At 53.2% G+C, this 26,198-nt stretch overlaps 1 protein-coding gene across 1 annotated transcript in view; it reads left to right on the forward strand.

Annotated features, from left to right (window-relative positions):
* Positions 1-26,198, forward strand: part of twz (BTB/POZ domain-containing protein twz) — a 79,791-nt gene that overhangs the window by 24,253 nt on the left and 29,340 nt on the right. The window contains exon 2 of the mRNA XM_089576924.1: positions 22,682-22,768. Coding sequence (XP_089433050.1) covers positions 22,682-22,768 — 87 coding nt within the window. The remainder of the gene's footprint in view (positions 1-22,681; positions 22,769-26,198) is intronic.

Below are 26,198 nucleotides of genomic sequence, written 5' to 3' on the forward strand. Positions count from 1 at the left end.
GGAAGGAAGCAATGTACGCGCCGTCGAATGGCTCCAGCAGGAGGTAAGCGCCGCTCTGTCACGATTCTGCTGCTAGCCTGTACGCTGCTACCTTTGCTTTTCTGGGCTCGATCCAAAGCACTGGCATTCGGGCTCGCCGGCCGCGTGCGTTTCGCTTTGGTGCGGCGCACGTGTTGAGCATGTGCGGTACGTTCCGCGGCTTTCGGCCGCCGGGCGGTTACCCGTGGGATCCAGAAGTCGCCTCCGCTCGCCTGTCGTTAACTGCCAAGGGCCACAGTATACTGCGTTCGCATAATCCCATCGTGCCGCCGTCCTTATCAAAACAGGAAGGATTCGGTCCATGGAGCTGGTGACATTGAGGCGTGGATCGTGTCCGATAAGCGGTTTCTGTTCCCTCTTGGATGTCCGCAGCTTTTATCGACGAACGAGCCTCCTTAATGCGTGTAAGACTCGCCGAAAGGCGGCATTCACGTTTGTGTACACAGCCACCCGTTGCGTGCTGGCGCTCGACCGTCGCTAGGCTCAAGGCTGGCTGGCACTCACGAGTCCGGCCCCGATGCATTCCGATGCCTGCTCTCGGTCACCTGGGTGTGACTTCGTCCTCTTCTTGTGGGTACGATGAGAAGACCGGAAAACGACGCCCTCTCTCTCTTTTGTCCACTCTTGCAGTTCACCTGTACAGGCGACGCAATTTCTTGAGCGGCACAGTGCCTTCCCTCTTTAGTAAAGATCAGAGATTCTTATCCAGCGTATTTATAACTGCCGATATGCTACTGTGTTCTGAGTAGCAGATCTTGCAAGAAGTACACCCTAGAAAACGGGCTGGGAATGCTTGGAAATGATATCGTTGTCGCGAAATTTGGAAGTAGGCATTTCAGATTCTGATATGGAAGCTAGAGCTTCTCGAGGAGGCTGATAAGAAAACGAAGACTTCGAAGAATGTCCTCATCGACCGTCAGAAGAAGCGGATGTTCTGTGCGATGCAAGTCACTGTCGTGGAAGCCACTCGACGGGTCTCCCCAGCTTTTTGGCGGCCGAGTACCAGGCAGGTTCGACGAAATTCCGGCGTTGTGCAAGCCCGGTTCCTCCTGGATCAACCTCGTCAAGAGCGAATACTTTCCTGTTTCACCGGCACTAAGCGGCCAATTATCAGCGGGCTAACCTCGAGTGGTCACCGAAACTCCCCTCTGCAACTTGCGCAACGCGCACAGCCCGCCTGTATGCCGGCTTTGGAGTGTTTTTCTTCTGGGAAATATTAATTTTGCTCAGTGGTGTCATCGCGCCGTCGGTGCTTTGGTCGCGGCGTAGTAGAAAAATGGCCCTGGGCTGTGCTCCGGCGAACATTTTAATGGTACTTAAATGGTGCGGACGGCGAGGCTACTCCATGTTCCCGAGCTTGTTTGTTTCGCGAGAGATGAGAATTCTTGTCCTGCCTCTTCTTCGTATTACTATTATTTTTTACTATTATTATTTTGTCTGCGAAATCCATCTAGAAAACGGAGAGATTAGCAATCGCCCTATTGGTATAAGGCGCATGAGATCTTCTGTAAAAACCCGCGTTCCGGCTGCCTAAAGTACTCGACCGTAGACTTGCGTAAGACGAGAAAGCTCATTGTTGCAATTCGAGCTTGCATTCGTATCACTATTTCCAGACAACGGCTTATGTCCACGAAAACCGGTACGCTCTGGTGCTTTTCGTTTATACCTGCTGTAACATTGGTGCCTTTGTAGACTTCTCTTCGCTGGCAGGAAATATCTCGCACACTTTACACAAATTCCGTTTTCTGTCGTCTCGTTTTACCAGTGCGGAAAGGAGGAGGCTGAAGTTTGGCTTTCTGGAGTCTGCACAGCGTGCGGATCTCATGTCTGGCGATTCGTATCTTGTTCCGGAAATATCTGGCGCTCGGACGTGAGTCGCCGCTGTCAAGCCCGGTGGCCCAGTGTGTAACGGTCCCTCCTTTTCATTGCTGCTCGCGGGCACGCGTTATTGAAATGCGCCGAGACCCCAGCGAAAGCGACGCGAGTCCCCGGCGCTACGCCTGCGGCCGCGCGGTTCTCCGCCGCGTCGGCCGGGGTTTTCAGCCCGGAGGCGTCGCAGCCCCATCTCCTGGCAGGTCTCCATGGAAACGGCTCAAGTGCCGCCCCGAGCTATTTGTTCGCCGGCGCTGCTGGCCCGGCACTCCAGAACATCTCTGGCCGGCCCTTCGGCGCTTCAGTCATTTCCAGCCCCCAGCTGGACGAGGCTGGCTTGCCGGCTGCTGCAAAGGGTGCGCTCGTCACCGCACGGCGCTGTAGGTCGTTCTCAGCACATAAACACCCCGCTGTCACAACAAAAGCCCAAAGTTCGCTGCCGGGCATTGTTGCTGGCTCTGCACGCGCTTGCCTTTACCTATCCTTCATACTCATCGCGGGCCGCACTAAACCGTACAAATTGAATCTGCGCTTTTTACCCGACGGTCTGGGCCATTAGTAACAGTTTGGCTGCCACCGGCCGCGCGTTAATGGCGCCCACAGCAGTGCCGGCAATTTTGTACCCGGGATGATGACCCGGCGGGAGCGGACCCCTATTGTTGGAGCCTTAACGACTCGCGCGTTGCCCGATGACGTCGTCGGCCTGGAAGGCCGCGGTTTCTTCCCAGGCGACGTCACGAGAGTCGGGATGACCCAGTCTAATTCGGATCGGCTCCGGGGTCGCGCCCTCGGCGACAATACGCAGCCCATCGCTCGAGTCTCTACGCCTCGCCGCTGCCCGAGTGGATCATTTTCTACGCGGCGGCCATGCGGGGCAGAGTGTCCAACAGCGTCAGGCGTGCGGAGCTACGCTCTGACCCAGTTTGCACTGGGAACACCGGCCAGCTGACGCCGCCAGGCAATTAGTCAACTCGGGGTGTCTCTGCGTTGCCTGCAGAGGCTGCGCCTCGTGTGGCGTTGGGCCGCGTGGTCACGCGGCACAGCCTGTGCCTTCCGGTGAGGCGTTCACAGGCTTTTCTACTCTCTTTCACGGGGGAACCGCGTCATGAAACAGTGACTTGAGAAAATGTGCTCCAAAGAGGAATTTTGCAGCCAGTCGTAATTTTGTACAGCATGGCTCCTGTAACTCAGTGTAGTACGGGCTGTGCCATGGCGTATGCTCCTAAGGTGCCTGGCACGCCGCAGATGTCGCTGTCGCTCCTTTGGTAGCACAAAATTCAGGGGGCACTTTGACTGTCTAAAGTGCGTAGAGGCGAAAGCGTTTTCCGCACCACTTTCGCTGCTTCTGTGGCACTGTTGGCGTCACATATAATAGAGTACTAATTACTAAGTGATGACAAATCACTAATTAATGATTAATTACTGATTAATGCCTGAATACTAATTAACTGCTAATTAATGACGCTTAAACTTCGCCTTTAGGAGTGGAACGCTACAGCGTGTCGTAGCGCTGCCAGGGAGTCCACGGAACGCCACCACCTGTTCGGCGCGATGCCTTGCCCTTTGAACGTAACGCTTTTTGAGGAAAGGAAATGGCGCAGTAATTCTGTGTCATCTCGGTGGACACCTGAACCGCACCATAGAGTAAGGGAGGAAGTGGGAGTGAAAGAAGACAAAGATGGCCCGTAATGAAGAAAATGAAAATTGTATTTGACGAAAGGAAATTCCGCAGTAACTGTCTCACATATCTCGATGGACAGCCGTCAATATTCAGGAGGGCACTTTTTTGACCTAAATTGTGGTCACTGATGTGTAATTAACATGTTAAGCTTCGCCTCTAAGAGTAGAACGCGACAACGTCTTGCAACGCTGCCAGGGAGTCCATAGAACGCCATCGCCCATTCGGTTCTACGCCTCGCACGTCGGTAAATTGGTTTTTGAGGAAAGGAAATGTATCTGTCTCTCATATCTCGGTGGACACCTAAACCTCGCCGGAAGAGAAGGGAGGAGGATGGGAGTGAGCGAAGACACCGTATTCACTAGACGCGCCTTTGTTCATTCCAAACCATCGAGCTGGCATGGCGGAGTGGATAGCATGCTCGTCTCGCACGCCGAAGACCGGGGTTCGATTCCCGAGCTCGAGCAATTTCCTACTCGGTTTTATTAATTTATATGGCCTAACTAGAAAAGTTAATTGGGCTAATTGGCTAATTAAGCAATTAACTAAGCTCAGTCCGACTTACTTAGAGCATCACTATACGATCGCTTCAATTGGTTGCATTGTTACTAGCCGAAGTACAATTGGCCCCGTTTGAAATTCGCGCACTGTGACGTCACGACCGTTTCGCCCACTTGAAAAGCGTGACATTTCTGTCGACAACTGCTGCTTACAATGATGAGACATTAAAGGCTTTCGCCTTAAAAGTACTTGTGAATGCCACTACTCACCAGGAGCCCACTCGGACGCACGCGGGCAGTCTTCGTGTCGGGAAATCTGCTCTTACCTAGCTCTACCAGTTCCCTGTATGCTATACCGAATTCCACTGCTGGATTAGGAGCGGGGAGTCAATTCCGCGGCAGAGCGACAGAATCCGCCACAGAGCGACCCAGTCCCGATCGACAGCGAAACACAATAATGTCCCCGCATGGAGCCCACCGGAAACTGTCAAGCGCAACCACTTCCAGAAGTGGGGCCTGGTATTACCAGCATCCGCCCGCACATTTTCTTTTTCACAAGCAGTTTAAGGTGACACATATCAGTCGTGCCCTGCAGTTCGCTTTTGAGGTCCGGTGCATTTTGCCATGCCAGCGAAAACGAAGGCTAAACACCAGCAATGCCAGCATGCCCCGTCTATCTGTGCATGCCTCATTGACGGAACAGTGGCGCATAGTGGCTTCGACGTAGACGGAGATTTTCTACCGTTTTCAGGTGATTCATGACACATTGTTTCAATTAACATCCCTTAGTGTTTCGCCATCGTTGCTGGTTCTGCTCTATAATCTCCTCGAACCGCTATCCGGATAAATCGGGAATATAAGCGTAACTGCCCGATCTGCCGACGCACCACGATGTTGCGCTTAAACAGAGCGGATTCGGTCGGCCATTCGGGTAGTGACGGCGGCACACTGTCGCAGTTCCGGCTATCTCCGCCTCTGCTCGGCGGATCACGAGCGAGCGCTCCACCGCGTAGCGAGTTTTGCTCCGAGACGACCAGTGGAACTCGCGAACGCGAAAATACCATTGGAGCAGCAATCGCCGCCGCGAAGCAATAAAAGCTGCTCCAGATGGACAGGCGAAATTCACCATTAGAGATTTATGTTGCTTAAATGAGCGCTAATTACGTGCTTTCATCAAGCGATAGTGATATTTCATGGATATACACTACGACCTTAAGAGAGGAATGGACACTATTACTCGAAATGGCAAGCTGTCTAGACCTCTTTTATTTCCGCCCGTTACTCCACAGCGGACACAAACCCGGGTGGTCGAAACCATCGGAGCCTTCCACTATACGGCGTCCCTCGTAGCCCGAGTCGCTTTGGGACGTCAAACCCCTTAAAACCAAACCAAACAAAAAGAATATAAGGTGGGCTCGCCCACTCGCTGTTTGAAGTGATCTGATCTGTGAGAAGCCCCGAAGTTCCGAGAGTTAAAGAAAAGGCTTGCCTACACGTGCAGTAAACTACTTTGTGGTACCTCAAAATATTAATCAGTGATTTTTTACGGCCCGCGATCTCTACATATTAAATGTACTTCGAAACCATAGCAATGACAGTTTTTCTTTTTTGTAATGAGCACGATTTCACGTGTAATATTAATGGCCGCACTAGCCGCGTTTCAATGGACACGAAAAGCAAAAGCCACAACGCCGCTGCAGTGCTGGATTTTGCGTTCCTGCGAGATCGGTCATTAGCTGCAACGCGGCTGAGTGTGCGCGTCTGAAGCTACTTGACCATTGCACTGTGAGTGACGCTTATTAAACTCCGCCTGCAAATCAAGTAGTTAGGCCTTTCTCTTATTCCGCGTCAACGAAGAGCGCCTTGAAAAGATTTGAGCGCCGGGATTGCTTCATTTTCGAGATGTTCGGGCACCAGGAAAATGAAGGAAAACAAACAGCATCGTTTGTAATTTTTCTCACGTTAGAAAAATTCAACTATAGCAGACCCCTAAAAATAATTAAATGGGCGTTGAGTAATATTTTTTTTTTTTTCTGAGCTGACACCATTAATTTGTTTCATCCGTTTCGCTGCTAGAGTATAGGACGCCCCATGTATATCTTAACCCCGTGATAATGAGTCAAAAGGCGGACACGGGCCCTCTATGTACGGGCCTTAGCCCGGCCCGGGCCCGCAACAAGTCCGGCGAAACTGCGCATTTCCCCACCCTCCACCCCCGGGCCGTGCGCGGGCTTTCGGGCCTGCCCAAGCCCGTGCAGTACCCTGGGTTGAAGCGCTACTGGTAGCCTGTGTACTGAAGACGAAGGCAAACTGTCTGGTTCACTGTTGGCAGGCTCAGGTCGCCCGGAGTGCCAGAGATAACCAGCGCAGGCCTTGGCGGCACTTATTTGCGCGCGCAAAGCGGCCTTGTGCTCTCTCGAATGAATGCTGTCTCGGCGCAGCGATTCCGCTTTGAGGAAGCGCGGCCGAACTCTGCGGCGACGTTGCGGGTCCCGCGGACCGCGATGGGCATCGTGCACCGCCGGGGTGCGTTTCAAAGCCGCGGAGGCGGTGACAGCGTCATCGCTATTCCATCCCGGCTCGAGCAGCGAGAGGTGTGTGTCGTCGAGGCGCGCCGACCTTGGCCGCAGGTCGCGCGCTGCGCTTGCCGGGTCACGGCGACCGTCTCGCCGAGATGACAGCGCCGCGCGCTCGCCGGCGCGCCTGCGACGGCTTGAGTGGCACGGCGCGCCATGGGGCCGCCACCTGGCCAGGCGCGGGCTCTCCGGGAGCTGACGTCGAAGTCCGCGAATGCCTTCGATGGTGATCCACGCGTTGTGGCATGGCTTCCCGAAGTCAGTGCTGTGCGCATGGCCGAGTAGCGCCAGCGGGCTCTGCGTGAAGTTTTGCGGGAATGACGGGCGCTTCTAGTCTCGCGCGGTCGTGCCTCGGTGCGGAGATTTTTTTTTTTGTTGTTGTTTTTAGTGCAGTAGCGTTACTAGGTGCATTTTCTGATTTCGGGCATGTTCACGTATACGTACTATCGGCGATTCAAAGAAACGCGAACAATGCAGCGCGTACGCCCTCCTCTGTTCCAAAATCTTTTCATCGCGGTTTTACCTGGGCGGTAAAAAAAAAAAAATCTTAGAGTCGTCCTAGAATGTATCAAGACGACTCCAGCGTCTTTTTTCTGCCACTGAAGTAAGAGCGTGACGATAAGAAATGCGAACAGTGGAGCGCCTTGGCTCCGCTTTGTTCGCGTTTCTTTCCATCGCCCCTGTAAAGCCTGCTTTGTGGTAGGCGGCCCACCGGATTGTGGCCACCCGCCAGGTGTGTACACATGGCAGGCCTTCACTCGGGTGAAGGATACACCTGGGTGAAAGCCTTCCTTTAGGATAAAGGCCTTTTAGGTCAAATGCCTTGAGGGTAAACCTTTAGGATGAAAACCTTCACGGTAAATACCTTCCGGGTATAGAACATTAGTTAGAAGGCCTTCAGGGCTGAAGGCCTTATCACGTAAGGACCTTAAGTGCCCAGCATAACTAGTGCTACTGCGCGATATTTCGCGCTTAGCTATGCTAAGCCGTCTGCTATTTTTTTTTATTTGCTAGCCTGGACGACTCGGAGCGAGGGCTAAGAAAACGCATTGTTATACTTTGCTACACGTTTGATAGCGCCGAATGTAGCAGTGGAGAGTGAAATTCGTTTTAGATGATATGTGGCGTTTAACGTCTCAAAGTTCCACATGCGGGCTATGAGGGAAGGTTTCATATTAATTTCGACCACCTGGATTTCTTTACCATTTACTGACTTCGCACAACCCTCGCTCGTTTTTCTATTTCGTTTCCATCGGCATCAAAGTAAGGCCGCGGCCGGGGATCGATACCGCGTCCTTTCACTAGAGAGATTTTCAATAGAGAGATTGCGCATAACGGAGACGTACTACCGCAGACGTGTGCCGGTTAAGCGGAAGCTCTGAGCGCATGAGCAGTGTTTTTGCCTGGCCCCGTCCCTGCGCGTGTTCAGGAGGCGTCCGGTACACCGGTATGCGTCTACGGTAGTACATGTCCGTAATGCTAAATCTCTCTATTAGTTGGGGCTTTTTGAATGGTCTGACACGCTACTGCTATAGGGCATAAGGGAATAGCGGGGCCCAGTGGTTAGGCGCCGGACAATAACTCCCCTCGCTCCGGTTACTTTCCTGCGCCTGTGCACTGGCCCCCTGCTATTCCCCTATGCCCTATAACAGTAGCGTCACCCTATTCTAAAAGTCTCTAGTCAGTTTTAGCATAACAGCGTATGCATATAGTAGGAGACCAGCCATGGTCATGTGCACGCGCAGTGACCCGCCAGTGTTGCTCCTCCTCCTCCTCTCAATGCGCACGCGCAGCAGGCACACGGCTACTACGGTGTACTATCGCGCTCAATATGAGTTGCAACATGCAGTCATTGACTGGGGCTCGTTCCGTGGTGTGCCTCCTCTAAACAGTTGCTCGGAATTCTGGGAGAAACTTTTTCCTGAGCGGGGGTGCTGTTGTTTCCTGGAACAGCAGTTTCTCCCTGAATTCCGAGCATCTGTTTGGAGGAGGCACACCACGTAACGAGCCCCGGTCGATGACCACGCGTTGCAACTCATATTGAGCGCGATAGTACGTCTACGCTGTGCCAAAAATGTGTTAGCTGGTTACTGTCTTCGCCCCGTCGTCACATCACCGAGTGAAGATCAATGTCACTCTGTCCTGGCGATGACGTGTACTACGGTGACAGGGCGGCGCAGAGGCCGACGAACGCGAGCGTGATGTCGGCATTCGGAGCATGCGGATGCATGGCACCTGCCAGGGACGTTCCTCTTCACTCAGTCCGGTCTCCTTCCAGCGGCGACGGCCACTTTGGGGCACCGCAGAAGCCGGCGAGCGTGTCGCTTCTGCGCGCGCCTTTCCTCCGTCTTCGGGACGGTGTGGCCGCGGCGAAAAGTTTCCCTCCGCGCTCCGAGGCAAGCGACGCGGCGACGCTCCCAGCGGCGCTTCCATTTTTTTTTTTTTTTTGCTTTCCCCGCTGCGTCGGCCGCCTGTGCGGCTGCGATCGAGTTGATGTATGGCGGCGGGTCAGCGGCGGCGAACCGCTCGGCGCCGCGCACCCATCCGCCACGCCCGGGTCCGCCTGGCAGCGCTGAAAAACGCGCCCCGGCGGAAGATGGGCACAGGCTGCTCCCACCGCGGCTGCATCCATAAAGCGCGCACCCCGCTGGCACCTCGTCTCAACGCGCGGCACGCACCGGCTTGCTTTACGGTTATACCGCGAGAAGAAAGGAGGCAATGGCGACATTACTTACGTTGACGCGTCAGTTCGCATAAACTAGGCGCAGGCCGCGCTTGTTTTCCGCGCCCTTTGGACGTGATCGGCGGCCCTTTCGGAAGACCACATGGGCAGCAGCAGGCGAGTTCCTACCGGGTTTTCTTTTCTTTCGCCGCTGCGTTTCGCGCTGGTGGTGCGAGTGGCGATGAGCGGCGTTCTTCGCATCTGCGGTGTGGCGTTGGTTGCGCGACCTAGTTCTAAAAATACGCAATTTTTAGCACCTTGACAGCTTGACTACTGTAGGTCAACCTTATTAATTCGCAGCCTATTTACGTCGCGACGTTCCTGGACTAGTATCTCACATCAGCCTCACACTGCCTGCGTGAGCGTGCTTGCCACTCGGCGTGCAGCCCTTGTAGGCCCGCTTTTTCTCAGGCTGAAAGCTTTGCCGTTTGGATATCGAGAGAAATTAAGCTGAAATTCCTTTGAAACCAGGCGCATTGCGCTGCGGTAGCATTTCGAATAAACCCGATACGAGGTGGAGGAAGTTTCGCTGTGATGCCTGTAGAGTATACTATAGTTCCACGAAGAAAAGCTATCACGTGATGTACAGTGCGCCATTTTGTTGTACAGCGGGCAGCCTGAGCGGTGTAGGCGGGAGACGGCGATTAGCCGATTACACGAGCGCATTTTGCCTTGTTCCGTGTACGACAAAAAATGTTAGCCATAGTGATGTCAGGGAATACTTGTACGGGCTTTATTACTTCGATCTGCCCCAATAATTCGCTGTCGCTCTCTCAGCCGGTTTCTGGTTGGATTACTTGCCAGATTACCGGCCCTTGTGCGGGTGGTTGACGTGAGTTCGAGACCGAGACGAATTGTTCTCCAGCTGCGAAGTTGGCTTTGAGTGCCCTGTGATAGCATTAAATTTCGCATTTGTCGCAGCTTCTGTTGCAACTTCTGTGTGTGTTTGTGTCAGTTTCTTTGCAATTGTCCGACGTTTGCGTATATCGCGTTTTTTTCTGATTTTTGATTTCAATTCTCTACCTTGGCTGCTGTTTAGAAACTATGTTGCTCATAACCTGGTAGGCAGGTTGTAATGAAGTCACAATGTCACGTGACTTCTCTTGACCAATCATTAATTTAATTGCCGCCTGCCACATGGACAGCTTGTGGTGACGTCACAAGGTCAGGTGACACATCTCGACCAATCAGGGAGACATATCACGCCTGGTTGTGATGACGTCGCAAGATCGCATGACATCTCTCGACCGATCAGCGAATTTCGTGACACCGGAAATTGGCGGGGTTTTGATGTGACAGCTCTAATGCCGTCGCATTGGCAATTTGGTTGTTGCGTTGTGTTGACCGGGAGGGCGATGCATCACGTGCTACCCATGTTGACAGCGATGAAACTGTCGCTGAACGACCGCAGTAGCCAGAATACGACATTTTTTTGCGTGTGACGCTCATACATGGTCTCGCGTGTAGTTTCGCGTCAGTGTTCTTGCAGTCAGTGGAGAAGCCTACTTAACCAAGCAACCGCCTTAAGCGGGTGATGACTGAACGAATAGCGCCACGCTAACGGACGACGTCTGGCGGTATACAGGCTCCCGTTCTGCTAAAATGTGTAGGGTAGCGCGGCAAGTCGTCAAAACGCGCAACTACATTACTTTAACGGTACCGAAGTCTTGCCACGCGTCTGGCTTCCGTACTTTGTCACTTTTCTGCTTTGAGTGCGACTCCTACTCAGTAACCAGCTAGCTGTGGTGTGCATGTTATCAGATATACTCACTTTTTTTTTTCAGTGAAAACCGAATTTCTAAAGTTACATTCGGTGTAATTTTATCGTTTTCTTTGTTTTTTCAATGTAAACCGAGCAGTCCAACCTATATGATGACTGACCGCGCGATTCCACGAAGCAGGCAAGAGTATGGATGCATCGTCTCAGATGAGGATCGGCGCGGTAACAGGGGCTGGTTGTGGGCTCGGCAGACGACCAGGAAAAACATTTTCGGGGCACGTAGTGGGACGGCTCCGCTGCGCCTCCCAGGAAGTGGCTGTGGCGCCTGCCCGCGGGCGGGCCGCTGCCTCCTGCGTGGCTCCGGCCGGAGCCGTCTCCGAGGACACGGAGCGCTCCCCTGGGTGCCGCGTCATCTGGCCTGAGAAGCTGTCACGAGCGACAGAGCACAGCTGTACGAACAGGTTATGCCTGGGGCCATCACGTGCGTCACCTGACACATCCCGGGAAACGGGATCCGCGGGTCCTCAAAAATTCAACGTCTCCTGACGCGGTATTCTCGCTGCCCGTCGAAATCGCCCTATCTCGCGTCGCATGCCAGGAGCGGTCCTTTCCTGTGTCCCGGGCACCTTTTGGGCAAAGCGGGCGCTTTCGATGGACGGCCGCGCTGTCATGGGAGGGCACGCCCGTGCACTACGCCCAGCGGTCGGCCGGGCGCGTGTCGGCCCTGCCCGCGACCACCAACGGCGCCGCAGGGAAGCGCGTATTTCAGCGCTCCTATCCCGGATGTGGGCGCCGCCTCGGGGCTCCCCGCCGGGCCTCGGGGGCCGCCTCGGGCGCGCGCTGGCATCTTTACGGTCGCGGCCGAGATTGTCATCTGCGCTCGCGTAGGTCGGCACCGTGACGCCGGCGCGCCCTTGGAACTTATATTTACGGCGCCCCGACCGCCTAGCGACCCGAGACGAGCCCGTGTCCAGCAAACGAACGCGCGACTGCGCTCCCGAGTCCGCCATTCCTTCGGCTTCGCGAGGTTCGCGACGCTTCAGCTTTCGCCTAGAGGAGTCTAGAGGAGCTCCCTCGTGCAGGCCTGAGTTCACTGCAGGAGCGCTGGCTCGGCGATTCCCTGATTAGGTGGTTTCATAACCGCAGTTCTTCCAAAGGCTGCTTTCTCGACCCATAGAAGCAGTGCCCGTCTTCGCTTGCGCACTTTTGCGGCGTCCGCGGCGCAGACGCAGCCGATGAGGAAAGGTGCCAGCACGTGGGCCTTTGTTTCCGTGAGAGGAAGCGGAGGAGCCTGCATGACCCGGAGCGCCCGCGGCGCGGTTAGCTGTATCGACTCGGTGTGTTCCGCGGGCACGCGTGCATGTTCGCTGCGGCGGAGAAGAGGAAAAACTTTCCAGCGCACCAAATTGTGTCCCGCGGGCAGCTGTCCCGGGGCGGACGTGCGCTCCTCCGACGGCCGCCCCGTAAACTAGCCCAACCTGACACGGCGCCCGGGGCCAGGGCAGTCTTATCGCGGCCGCGGTGCCCCGGGGCAGTCGTCGCGGCGATCCCCCCCGCAGAGGCCTCGGGCACGGCGGCGCCGCTCGCTAACCTGACGCGCCATCCCGCGTCGTCTGGCGCTGACTATTCCGTGAAACGATCGCCTGCGGCTCGCCGCAGAATCCTGGAAAAGGCTTCTGGCCGCCGCGGGCGTCGTCGCCGATGGCCCCGGGTGCGTTTCCCGGCTAATGGCCGCCAGAGGCGCTGCCCCTTCGGACGCGGCTAATTGCGAGAAATGGCCCGCGCGTCTCATCCGGGGAGAGAGGGTGCGCGGACGCCTCCGAGCGCTTTAATTGGGAGCGTGTGTCCTTTGTGCGTCGCGCGCTGGCTCCGATCCACGGTCGGATCCTGAGAAAGCGCCCTTATCGGCGCGCCCCATCTCCCGGGTGTCGCGCTCTCGTGACTCCGGTCGGCCGGCGAGTGTTCGTCGTCCGCGTATTAGCATAATCTGTTCATAAGGATCGCCGCCTTCTGCTGCTGGTTTACGGCCGCCGCTCCTGGGAGCGCTGTCTTTTCGCTTCCGCGCTGCTTCGCGCAGGCAGGCCGGCTAATGGAATCCGCCACTCGGGCGTTCTTCGCGGCCACTCCGCCACCGGAATACTGAGCAGTGCGCCGGCGCAGACGCCGTCCCGCAATTTGGAAACCGCACTTCAGAAAAGCCCTGCGAGTTGCAGCGTCCCAAGATGGGAAGAGGGAATATTCACCGAGATGCCTATATGCCCAGAAAAGAAACTTTTGCCTGGAAACTAGTTAAGCCTCGTTAGAAGAGAACGGTATGACAGGACCTGCTCCGCAATCTTTGCCGCTATTTGAGAGTGGCGCTGGTTAACACTCTTAAACGGGACTTATCCATGCACGCAAAGGAAAAAAAAATTGCTGAGGCTCAGCTTGGCTAAGCCTGGGGAATGCGAATGTGGCTAGGCTTGGTAATACATGGCTTTCCTTGGTTGAATACTTGGTCATTTTAATACAACCACTAGAAGCCTTCGTCGTGGGGGAAGACAACGGCATGGCTACAGCGGAACGCCGACTAACCCCGAGACGCGCGTTGGGTGAGCGCCTGGATTGCCACGGAAGCCTGCGTTCAAAGGGCAAGGCATCGCGCCGAACGGGTGGTGGCGTTCCTCCCTTCCTTTACGGTGCGGTTCGGGTGTCCACCGAGATGGCAGAGAGTTACTGCGTCATTTCCTTTCCTCAAGAAACCTTGGGTTCAAATGGCAAGGCATCGCGCTGAACGGGTGGTGGCGTTCCTCCGTTCCTGTACGGTGCGGTTCGGGTGTCCTCCGAGATGACATTAGGCCCGTAAACATTTCATGCTTACTGTACTCTCGGTTACGGGAGAGGCAGAGATTTTTGTCCTGATCGTTTGGAAGTCAATAAACTTCTCTTTATAGTATGAGACACAAGGACATTCAAGTGGTTGTATTAGAAACAACGCTCTTCCAGCCGGTGCTCTCGTTCTTCGGAGGATTCCATGGCGCGCCTTTGTCGTCTATAGGCATTCCGACGCTCCAAACGAGTCGACATACTACTACACTCACTACCGTCCACACTGATTGAAGCACAGTTTAACTCTTGCACCAGAGTCGATACACCACTGTCCGCACTGGTTGAAACACAGTTCGACGGCGCGAGGTGGAGGCCGGCTCTCTCATCCGATGTCACGTGGTGTGACGGCTAGGGGTCCCGCGGCGACGGCGCAAGGTGGAGGCCGGCTCTCTCATCCGATGTCACGTGGTGTGACGTCACGGTGCCACGTGGTATGACGTCACGGCGTCACGTGGTATGACGTCACGGTGTCACGTGGTGTGACGTCACGGTGTCACGGGGGGTCCCACGGCGACGGCGTGAGTGGTAGCTCTAGCAATATGCTTCGCATAAAAAAATAGTCGACGACCCCACGCATTCCGCGTGGCCATGGCCGTAGCTGAAGTCGTTGCCTTCGTGTTAACGGTGGTCTGCTACTTTTTCATTTACTTTTAGTGGTCTTACCTTTGTATTGGAGAAACGAAACCGCTCTTTTTCGCAATTTTCTGAAAGCACTTCAGTCTGGTAGTGTTTTCCGCGATATCAGTGTATCTTGGCCCGGGTTATGCGCTTATGATTCTTTAGGTAAACCGTATAAGTTATGACCTCTCATGCCGAAAGCCGCAGTTTCTAGCGAGAACAGGTTTTGCGCACGTTGTTGGTACTTTTGAAATAATAAAAAAAGATGGGTAAGTTCCGTCTATTCCACGCAGATGATCGCGAGACGAAAAATACATCCCCGACTATCAAGGTACAGGTGCCGCCAATATGAAAAGGAACACAGTTTGAGCATTCAATTGATGATTACTCCAGCATAATTATGTGTGAGAAGTCACTGTATTGATTTCTAGGAGGCCGAGAAAAAGCTGTTAATCGCAGTTTGTTTTCTAACTAGTTCCTCTTGGTTTATACTCTCCGAAAGTCATTTTCAACTCTAGTAGAGAAAAAAACAAAAAATTCTTTTATTTACGAACTGTGAATAACAGAATGTGAATAACCGGTCGAATAAAATGGCATCTCCATTACGATGCGCCATTTATTTTCTTTCAGGTCAACAAGTGTGTCGGGTATACCGTGGCCTACGGCAACTTTATAGAGCACTGAATGAAAAAAACAAACAAACAGTGCAGTGAAAATTACACTCCAAATTTCTCTCAAAGGTTTTGATGAGTTGGTCTTGTTCTTGCGCTCCTTGAAGTCATTTTCAATTCTTATTCTTTTTTTTTTCTTGTAGAGCATTAGCTCTACTGGTCGCGTTTCGAGCCTCCGAGTTATGCTGATTCCACGGATACAATCCAAGATGGCGGCCCCCATAGCAACGACATTGTATCCCATTGGTAGCCATGATAACCGAGGTGTTTGCATAAGGAATAAAATAACAACAGGCAGCAGCGTGATGCCTGGGCGCCACAACTCGAAGCTAAACTATGTTGATCCGATATCCGATATATATATATATATATATATATATATATATATATATATATATATATATATATATATATATATATATATATATATATATATATCCCTGTCTGGCAGGCGTCAAAGTCGGGCCACTTAGTCCTGACATTCCTGTAAAATTTGTGGGGCCAACCGTTTGCCGCAGAATGTTCCGGGTGGCGTCATACGATTCAGCGTTTTGTGCAGCATAAACTTAATAGTTAGAGTCTATAGCTCTATGGATTTGAACCGGCGACCAATGTTAGATGTGTTAATGCTCGATATTCGATCGCTGCCTCAGCGTCGGCTCATTTGTTACGCTTCGTTACAATACCGCTGTCAGAGGGACACGGTAACGGGCACTTTGTTTTGAGCAAGTCACTGTGCGAAGTGCCACTGGTGCCCGCCAGGCTACGCGCAGTGGCCCAGATGCGGCTGGCGTCTCCGGTGAACGGTTATACGTCTACGCTAATACGTCTCCGGTATGCTAAAAACGTCTAATGACTCCCACTTTCGCTTGTGGTTGACGGACAACGCCACTCGTGTACAGTCCATGTATTCACTTGCGTCCAAGAGGACTGCATGCTTACTTGTAAGACTTCCTGACGCCGTTCACTGTCTCAACTGCGCTATGCCATGGGGCACACTGCGCGACAAAAAAAAAAAAAAAAGAAGAAGAACAGTGTCATTCGCAAGCTCTCGCACGGCAACTTTCAGTGGCAAGCGCCACAGAACACTCGCTGCGAAGCCGTTCACATGAACTCTATTCACTCCGTCAACGTGAGGAGCCTCGATACCTGTATTTCGGTATTTAAATTAAAGCTGCCCGAAGACGAGGATTAAGCGACGTACTGAAAAACGTATATGTTGCTAAATATTACTGCGAAAAAGCGGGCTTCGGTAAGCGTGTCAAGAGAATTCGGCGTTTTGGCTTTCATGGCGTTATAGATGTGCTTCATGCTTATCGTGACTTGTAACGTCTGATAATGTTAACGAAGTAGTGGTAAATGTTGTCATGTAATATAAAAGAAAATTTTCCAAAAGCGGTTAGTATTACGAGCAGTATATATTTGTTTTACCGAGTGTCATCGACGTCCATTTGCACAGCTTTTTCGCCATGTAGCCCTGGGCCGCCTTGGTGCCAGTTGACTAAGCGACCTACACTTGCTAAAAGTGACATTGATGGCACTCGTCTTACTTTGTGGGCCTCTCTCTCTCTCTCGTTCACTGACGCTCTTTGGTGCGCCCCCTGCTTCAGACCAGCAATACTCACCCTGCGTGCAACACCTGCTGCGACACCGCGGGCGCTACTAATCTTCGCGCCGAGGTCTGTACACGCCGGTATATTAGCGTTGGTATAGACGGAGCTGAGTCGAACGCGCCAAATACGCTCAAGTCAGGAGTAGTGCTGAGATAGCTTGTTTGTAATAGGTGCACCGCATTATGTGCTTTCTCTCCTCCTCTTTTCTCTTTCTTTTTCTCGTCTCTCTGCTTTTATTTCGCTCTCTGCGTGCCCGAGAAGGAGGGAGCGGGAGGAGGGGCGGAAGGCGAGGCGGCGGCGGGCCTTTTAATTACAGCCGTCGGCGGGACGCTTCGTTTGCGAAGCGGAAACCTTCTTCGCAGTCATCGGCTGCCGCTTCCTTTGTGCACGGCTGTCTCGTGGTCTACTTTCACGCGAATAATGGACGCCCAGGGCGACAAAGCGCGCAAACGAGCGCGCGCTGATGAAAGCGTCGCCCCTCGGGCCGCCGCCGACGATCGCTGATTGCACGCGCCGGACTTTCATTAGCCGCCGCCAAGGAATGGCTCCGCCGAATCTTCGCCACTCGCGTCGTCCGCCGCAGTTGTCTCTTTTCCTCGGCTTTTTTTTTTTTTTTCCCCTATCCGCTCACTCATCGCGTCGCTTCGTGACAGGGTGAGAAGTTGACGGCTATTGGGTCGGCCCTCGAAAAGTCTATCCGCGAGATCACGGCGTCAAAGGGGGGAGGGCGGTCGACGGTATTGCGAGCGGCTGAGGGGCCGCGCTTCGTCGAAAGCTGTTGGCTGCGCTGTACTGCCGGAATTTGGCAGGTACGCAGGTACGCTTCTGCGCTCATTTCTTTCTCCTGTGACAGTTTGCCAGACTGTCAGGTGTTTGTTTGCCTCGGAGTTCTCGGCCATTTGAATGGCGTTCCGAGTTCAGAGTGAAGGTGCAGTCCGCAAACTTCGAATGGGGGCCTCGTATACGGAGGGTGCGAATTAGTTTCAGACCGATTAGCGAGCCCTGCCTTTACTTGACACCTATCCAGTGCATTGCAGTTAATCTCAGATTCTCTGTGAGAAACTCTTCCTGCACTAGAAACGCACGCTTTCATGGATGTCTTGTCGTAGAACTATGCTGCCTAGCAATATATATTAGAAAATGTACGCGTTCGAGGAGGATGGAAGCGTTCAGTTTCTAAGAAAATACAGTGTGTATTAGATGATCAACATCTTTTTTTTTTTTTTTTTGCGCGCGCGCTCGCATTGCACGTTTATTCCGGAATCAAGCTGACTTGGTAAACAATTTTCAGAAGCCGCGGAGAAGAGCTGTCTTAGCCAACATTTTTCCTGTGGCTTCCGAGCGTCGGTCGCGTCCAGAGTGCTCGTGAGGCAACTCTTTCTTTCTTTGCTGCATAGTTAAGACCCATATTGTTCATCATCGCGGTGAGGCGTTCGTCCCTTTGCGGCAAGAGATGCCAAGGAGAGGAGGGACCAGGTCATTGCGGCACTCCATCAGTCATGCCCGGCCCTCGCCAGTCTTCCTGGAGCGCACGGTGGGCTCGCATAACCTCTGCCCCATCGTGGCGCTGCTGTGCGAGGACGTCGCGCCGTTGCGTGCCGGGCTTGGCGCACTCCGACCACCGCGTTCGGCCACCGCGGGCTGCAGTCATTACTTGCGCGGCGGTGAAAGGAAAACGCGTGCTCGCGCCGCTGGCCGGCGGCGTTGGGCCGACCCGAAGTGGCCAAAGAAAGGTGCGCCAGGCGCTCGGCGGCCGCGCGGAGCCGTAAAACACGGCCGCCTCCCCTCTTCGGCCGAGGGGACGGAACGGGACCCGGGAGTGGACTGCGATGAAATATGGGTTGCACCGGCGACCGGCCCGTCCGCGCCTCGGACGCTGCACGGGCGCGTGCCGGCTGGCGAACCGCCATTGCCTCTCCAGCAGCGCCCCCTCCCGTGTTTCTCGGTGATGCGTTTTCGATCCTTTCCCCGCGTCGTCTGATACAATCGAATTCTCCCAGAGGTGCACTCTGTTGCCGTATGCGGTCTGTGTCGGGGCGCGCCCACGGGCCATAGCTGCCTTCAATACTCTAGCTGTTCTGCGGTGCGCGAGACAAGGGCTAACGCCCGTAGACCCGCTGGCGCTGTTCGACCACCGGCCAGCCCCCCCCCCCCCCCCCCCCCCCCTTTTTTTTTTCGAATCGGTTGACGTGGACCCGCGAGCCGTGGTCCGATCCTTCGCAGCCTGTCCGAATGATGCGTGTCCTCGTCAGCGTGTGCGCAGGCGCCTTCGTCATCTCGCCAGTCCTCTGGCCTCGCTCTTACTTTCTCCGCTGTACCCAGAGTAGCTGGCCAGAAGCTGGGCCCGACCTCTTTGCCTCTTGCTCGATAGTGTATCAACGCTCTCGGGTAACGGAAGACGACGACACCGGAGGCGCTGCGGGTGCGTCCGCGCTTTATACATCCAGGCTCTTCTGCAGTTAGAGGGTGCCTCGCGATAAGGAGAATCGTACATTCAGCCGCTCCCTTTTTAATTGCCTCCCCTGGAGTACTGTTTAGAAATGCTGCTACAGGTGGCTCCGCTGCCGCCTTTCTTGTTGCTCGCTTCGAGCATCGACTGGGTGTGAAGTCGGCTAACGCAGAACCGGCTATTCCGAGAAATCATGCAACACATCCGCATTCATGTGTCAACATTCGTGGACAAAAAATTTGAATATTGAAAAATTGTAATGTACTGTTATGGAAATGTTAAAGGTATATGGCCATTCTTCCGATATGTAGCAAAATCTTTAAAGTTTTTCCATCGCTCGCTTACATCAGTTAAGGCTGGCATAGAAAACCAATAGGGAAAGCGTTTGACGATCGCGAAAATGTTAATAGCAAAGAAATGCAAGCCTGTTGACGGGATATCGGCGAATATATTGACTGTCATAGCGAAATCTTACAATATATGAAAAAATTGCTTTCGTAAATTTTTCCCTGATCTAAAGTGGTTTTGCCAGGATTGTTGGATATGCCCAGGTGGTAGAGAAACAGAGTTACGAATATCAAGAGGATTGGGAAGGCAGCGAGGCTGTAGCCAGGACACCCTGATGAAAAGGACCACGAGGAAAGAAACTGCGGGATGAAAAGCAGAAAGAAACGAAAAAAGTGAGAACAAAGAAGATAAACATAGCTGCATGTTTCAGACTCAGCCTGGCCGTTGTTCATAAGGAGTGTGAAACTCTTAGCGACTCCAGTGTTGTGCATAAAATAAGTCTCCAGAAACTTCTGCTCGGCGCAAAACCTAACAACGCCCGCGGTAGCCTAAAGGACGGCTGACTTAGGAAATTGTTCAATTTATGAAAAATCGATAGGAGTGGATATGTTGAGCATCTATCCACGAATACGCCATGGAGGCGTACAGAAGCGGCAGGCAAAGGGAAGAAAGAAGCCATTTCAAGTAATCTGCTTTATAATATTTATATATATATACATTTTTTACTTTTTACCATCATTACAAACGACTTACCAACGTCGTTCTGTGAGTGTCTTCGCGCCGTGCGCTTTTAAAAGTATGCAGGAAAGTCGAAATTTGGCAAGTTGGTACATATTTTTGAGGAAAACCAATCAAAAAGTGACCAAGGATGAGAAGAGGAATGCACACAACGAAGTCTGGTGTTCGAACGCTTCAAGCCAATTTACGCTACACCTTCGCACTCTGCGTTGTTCGTTATCGGACCAAGAGCATGTCGTTGATAAATATGGCGACGTTGTTATTTTTTTTTGGGGGGGGGGGGGGGGGGGGATGGCAGTGGCAATTAACAATTCGCCAATCAGGACTCGCTCTGTTTTGAGCCCTAAAGGTCCATCTAAACAACCGCTAAAGTGACATTCGCAATTCGCTGTATCTCGCAGAATTATCTATTAACCCAATTGGTGGTGTCACGGACCCTTCTTGTTTTTGTTTTGTTTGTTTTTTAATAAAACGCAGGAAGCCAGAGAACCTGCGCCTACGCAACCGATGCCGGCGTAACTACCGCACCTCAAGTAATATCTCGCTTAACAGTTCAAACATGTCGGCTCAACGAGTAGGCCAAGTCAAGTTGAACAGGCGACTTCGATTTCGATAAATACTCCCCAAAAGTCCCCCATGGTTCTTCCTATCGCAGTCGCGCAGATCACACCAAAAATAGCGTTAGGACGCGGGAAACTCAGATCGCCACGATGATTGCGCTTTTCTTGTGAAGGATACCCCACGCACATTTGCTTGCAGCGCAGTGAACATGGTCTACAGGCTCTGAACTCTGGTTTCTGAGGGCAAATTGGCGGTGCGCAAGTCTTCTTTCGCGTCTTTTCAACTGGTCCTCACGACCACTGGTCCGCAGAGCAACGCGCCAGTAATACACCCTGTTCACCTGGCCGATTGCTGCAACGTCGTTGCGCTCCTATTGTCGCAGTGGCCCACTGGAATGCGTGTCTTGGAGGAGCATGTGGGGTGGATAACGCTATAAAACTGCCGGAGCAGCACCCGACACCTGTTTCTCACTAACAGCAGGCGGTGACATTGTGCGCGCTGTATTTTCGTAGTATTTCGAAACACTGTTTCCACAGGGTTTCTACAGTGTCCGCAGAATTCCCCCAGCACAGTAGGAGCAGGCCTCTCTGCCGTCTCCAAGAAGACGTTCCTTCGCCATTCAAGCGGCTTCCCGTGCAGCGGCGCATGCAGAATCGTCGCCTGCTGGGCGAGTGATGCCCGCACCTTCGAGCGTGTCACAGTGCGGAGGTTGTCATCGTGCCGGCGCAGGCTGTGACGGACGGGCGGCGAAGGGCGCTACGCAGCGGCCTGCCTCAAGGCCCAACTCGACGCGTGTTGCCGATCGGAGGCCTCTCTCTCCCCGTGACAGCTCGGCGAAAATCCGCGCTGGCACCTGGCCTTCGCGCACAAATGTCTCCTCGGCTGTGTGCCGATCTGCCTCTGCGCTGAGTACAGGCACGAGGTAGCCAGAAAACGACGCGCGCATTCGCCAGCTGCCGACTCTGGATCCCAAATGAAAGTATTCGCTCGCAAGGCATGCTGGGAAGATCTCACGTCTGGCAGAATTTAGCTCTACACAGTCGACAAGCACGAAAAAGTTGACGGAGATGCGCTAACATTTTTTTTTTGTCGCCAAGCCTCTTTCAAAAATTTGTTGACATTTTAAAAGCACTTACAGTAACTAATCGTAGGGCATACTAATCCTAGGCAATGTCCTATCGCCACGAGGTTGGAATCTATCTGCAGCTGCCGCTACAGGCGGCTTGTCCAGTTCGCTCAGAATGACTAGTACAACCACTTTCCGCATCGTACCTAATGTAATCGTGACGAACGGATTGTATAACATGCCATGAATGACGCAGGCTGTGGCGCATGTATTTTTTTTTATTTGCGTCAAAAGAAATACTTTGTTGCTTGAAGATGCAAACTTGGTGGCACAGCTTCAATACCCTGTACTGTCATGTGGAGTAAAACGGAGTCAGCACGAATTTGTTCTGAACAGAAAAGACCGTCACTTAGCGGCTGCTACGGCCCATTCGGCTGTCTTTTTCACCTCTCGCTTTGCCCTTTGACTTTCAAATTTTAACGTCCGCGCTTGATGCTTTTCATTTGGTCCCGCCTGTACAAGACCTCTTTATTTGTTAAATACAATTTTACATGTGAAAATCTTCTATGAAACTGGTAACGAATTTAAATAATTACTGCACTTTCGGCACCATTTTCAACTTTTTCGCACAGCGCTTGCAGCGAAGATTCTGTACGGGAGAAGACTTTCATTAAATTCCCCTGTCTTTTTTTCTGCTTGCAGCCCTCTCCAGGACGTTCCTAAAGACGGGCTCACAGACTTCATCCCCAAAAAGAGCCTGAGGAGAAGCGTGGCAAACGAAAGCCCAAGGTACGTGTTTTGTCAACATGCGCTGTCCAGTGTACGTTTGCCGATCGCTTAGTATACTGTGGCTTTTTTTGCGCACTTTCATATATACAAGGTGCTTCATGTGGTTTCAGCAAAAGTTCTAAAAGTGGGAGGTAAATTTATGAAACTGTGGTTGTATTCTTAGCGCTAACCTGGTTCACATAGGATTGCTTGTATTTCTTTATTTACTGTTTTAACTGTCGCAGATACATTTAGCTGTTGGAGATACGCGGAAATTTTCAGCTTGAAGGCTATACGCTGCCTCAAGAAAACTCAAAAGGCGCAATTTTTGTGGCGACAACTTTCATTAGGGCGCGCGGATAGCGGCTGAGCACAATGGGCGCAATAATAATAACTTCGCGATATGACCGAGCTCCAGCTTTGAAAACAGCGCGCCGCACGGTGCGCGTTTACTGGCCACTGTCCATCAGAGGTCGAATTCGCACAACAGCAGTCGCTGTCATGATGTTTTTAGCTCCCATTGTCGTCAGTCCAGTGTACGGGCAAACAGCGAGATTTCCACTAAAAACGTATTCACATATGGGATGAAAAACTTCGCGTCGCACCCATTCGGTACAGCATAGCCGCGAAGCAAGCCGTGGGCCTGACGCCTCGGCCTTCACCACAACGGTGCACGCGAGTATTTGCGTCAAGTATTTTATGACTGGACGTGCCGGTCACTGAAGTCTAGGCGGGCTCCCTGGTAGCCGATGGCGCTGCAGTGGCTGCGTTTGACGCAGGACCAGCAAAGCGCTTGTTCTGTCGGCAACTATGACCCGGCCTAAAAGGTTTTACGCCGGTCCTGCAAAGCCTTTCATGCTGACTGTCACCTTCGGTGACGAGTTGGACAACGCTTTTTTTTTTAAGCATGAAATGCTTTTTAAGGCTGCGATTTGGGCTAGTTGGTAATGCCTCATGATGAAAACAGCGCGGGAAAAACGAACGGACGACGAAAGACACAACACAAGCGCTGTATTGTGTTCTGTCTTTCGTCGTCCGTTCGTTTCTCCCGCGCTGTTTTCACCATTAATGAAATGCTTTTAGCTCCCGTTGTCGGCAGTGTGGTGACGTCACGCCGAGACCGAGAGCCAACATCCGGGCACTGAATTCCACACATCCGGGAGCTGAAACGAGAGCATCCGGGCACCGTACGAGATTTAACGAGACTAAGCCCTCCTACAGGACCGGCATACAAGCGCCGGTCGCTTCGCGCCGAACGGGTGGTGGCGTTCCTCCCTTCCTGTACGGTGCGGTTCGGGTGTCCACCGAGATGACAGAGAATTAGTGCGCCATTTCTTTTCCTCAAAAAGCGTTGCGTTCAAAGGGCAAGGCATCGCGCCGAACGGGTGGTGGCGTTCCTTCCTTCCTTTACTGTGCGGTTCGGGTGTCCACCGAGATGACAAAGAATTACTGCGCCATTTCCTTTCCTCAAAAAGACTTGCGTTGAAAGGGCAAGGCATCGCACCGAACGAGTGGTGGCGTTCCTCCCTTCCTTTAGGGTGCGGTTCGGGTGTCCACCGAGATGACAGCGAATTACTGCGTAATTTCCTTTCCTCAAAAAGCGTCGCGTTCAAAGGGCAAGGCATCGCGCCGAACGGGTGGTGGCGTTCCGTGGACTGCCTGGCAGCGCTACAACACGCTGTCGCATTCCACTCCTAAAGGCGAAGCTTAAGCGTATTTAATTAAGAGTTAATTATTATTTAGTAATTATTCAGTAATTAGTAATTTTTCATTAGTTCGTCATCAATTATGTGTGACGTAATCCAGTGGTGATGTCACCGGTGTCACATAGGCAAAGTGGTGCGGAAAACGCCTTCGCCTCTACGCACTTGGACAGTTTCGAACGCGCTGCGTATACATTCTTGTCAGGCCTGCGTCTCGTCATGTCCGCGTACGCTTCTGCATCGTCCTGCATTTCAATGCTGCCACCGTCACAGCTGCTTAAGCCGAGCAATGGAGCCTGATGAAAGGAGAGGTAGGAAGCGTCTTGCGGAAAGCGATCGCTTTAATCTACAACCAATGTGTTATGCCCGTAAACATTTCATGCTTACTCTACTTTCGGTTACGGGACAGGCAGAGATTTTTTTTTTTTAGTAAACGCCTATGCGCCCCAAAGGAACTTGTCTATAGTGGACGCAAGAACCTCCTCTACTGATTTCATGCGATGAAATATGACCCTAAAAAGGGGTGCGAAGCTCTCTGCATCATTGTAATTATAACGCGCTTCAAATGGCTCAAGCGTTAAGCAGTCCTCACTAATAATTAAGAATCTTAAAATACTTCTCTGCACCACGTTACCGTCAAGAAAGCTAGATACTGGCGAAAAAAAAACTAGTATATTTTTAAACGCAGGCCCTAGTTAGTTAAAGTATCCAGTGCGCCCGCACATATATAGATCTCCATCGCCGTGTACAAGGTGAGTTTGTGCTATCGCTAATCGATAGTGAAGAGCACTTCTTATCGATGCCAAGATTGGATCCGCAGCGTTTGGCGGGGCCCATTTGCAGACAGCCGCCAGCACGCCCTCAGCTCCATCATCGAGTGCCGTTGCCCAAGAGCGCGCAGGCATCCTTGCCGGCAGGGACAAGCGTCGGCAGTAGCGTCTGATAAAGCCGGCGAACAGTTAGATGAAAATAGCAGGGCCCGCCGTCACCCGGTGCGCGAAAAGGCGCCGCCCACTGCTCGGCCCTCCGGCTGAGGTGCGCCGGGGCAGACCTCCTTCCCTTGACGGAGGACCCGTCCAGAGCGAGCAGAGGCGCGAGCCGAGCCCGGGCCCTCCGCCGCCGGCGCAACTCTTGCCGCGGCGGCCCGGGCGCGGCTAATAGGCGGTTTCTCCGCGCGTCGGTGCCTCGGTGATCGACCGCGGTGGGGGCCGATTCTCTGGCCGCCGCTGGATCCCGGAGATCCAGTCCATTAGAGGCCGGCCGAAAACGGGCACAGGAGACGCAACGTCTCCGAACGCCGATCGGCGAGACTGGTGCGCCGCAAGTTGCTAAATTTGTGGCTTCCTTTCACCGGAGCGGCAAAGGGAAGGCCTGTCCCGAGTGGAGCTTGCGCTGTCCGAGAAAATGCTGTTGGCACGTGCCCGTGGGCGATGTCGCTCGTCACTGACCACACGGGGCCCTCCAGCTGCGCCTCGGGGCACGCTGCCAGGTCCGCCGCAAAACAGAGTAAACACTCGCGTGGACTAGCCGGTGGTCGGCGAGCCCTGCCCCGTAAGCGCGCGTGGCTGACCGGCGGATCGATGCAGCTTCTCGTCGAACGCTCGGGGCCGGAGCTGCGACGACTGCCGGCCGCACAGACGCTGCAGGGGCTGTTAGTAAACAGTTCCGACAGTGGCCCCTTCACCCTTGTGGCGTGGGCGTCGCGTGGCCGTTGCCCGCGAGTAAGCCATCGCGGGTGTGGGCGGCGA

Source organism: Amblyomma mixtum, chromosome 3 (genome assembly GCF_055824585.1).
Source record: "Amblyomma mixtum isolate Tamu chromosome 3, ASM5582458v1, whole genome shotgun sequence".
NCBI classification, from domain to species: domain Eukaryota; kingdom Metazoa; phylum Arthropoda; class Arachnida; order Ixodida; family Ixodidae; genus Amblyomma; species Amblyomma mixtum.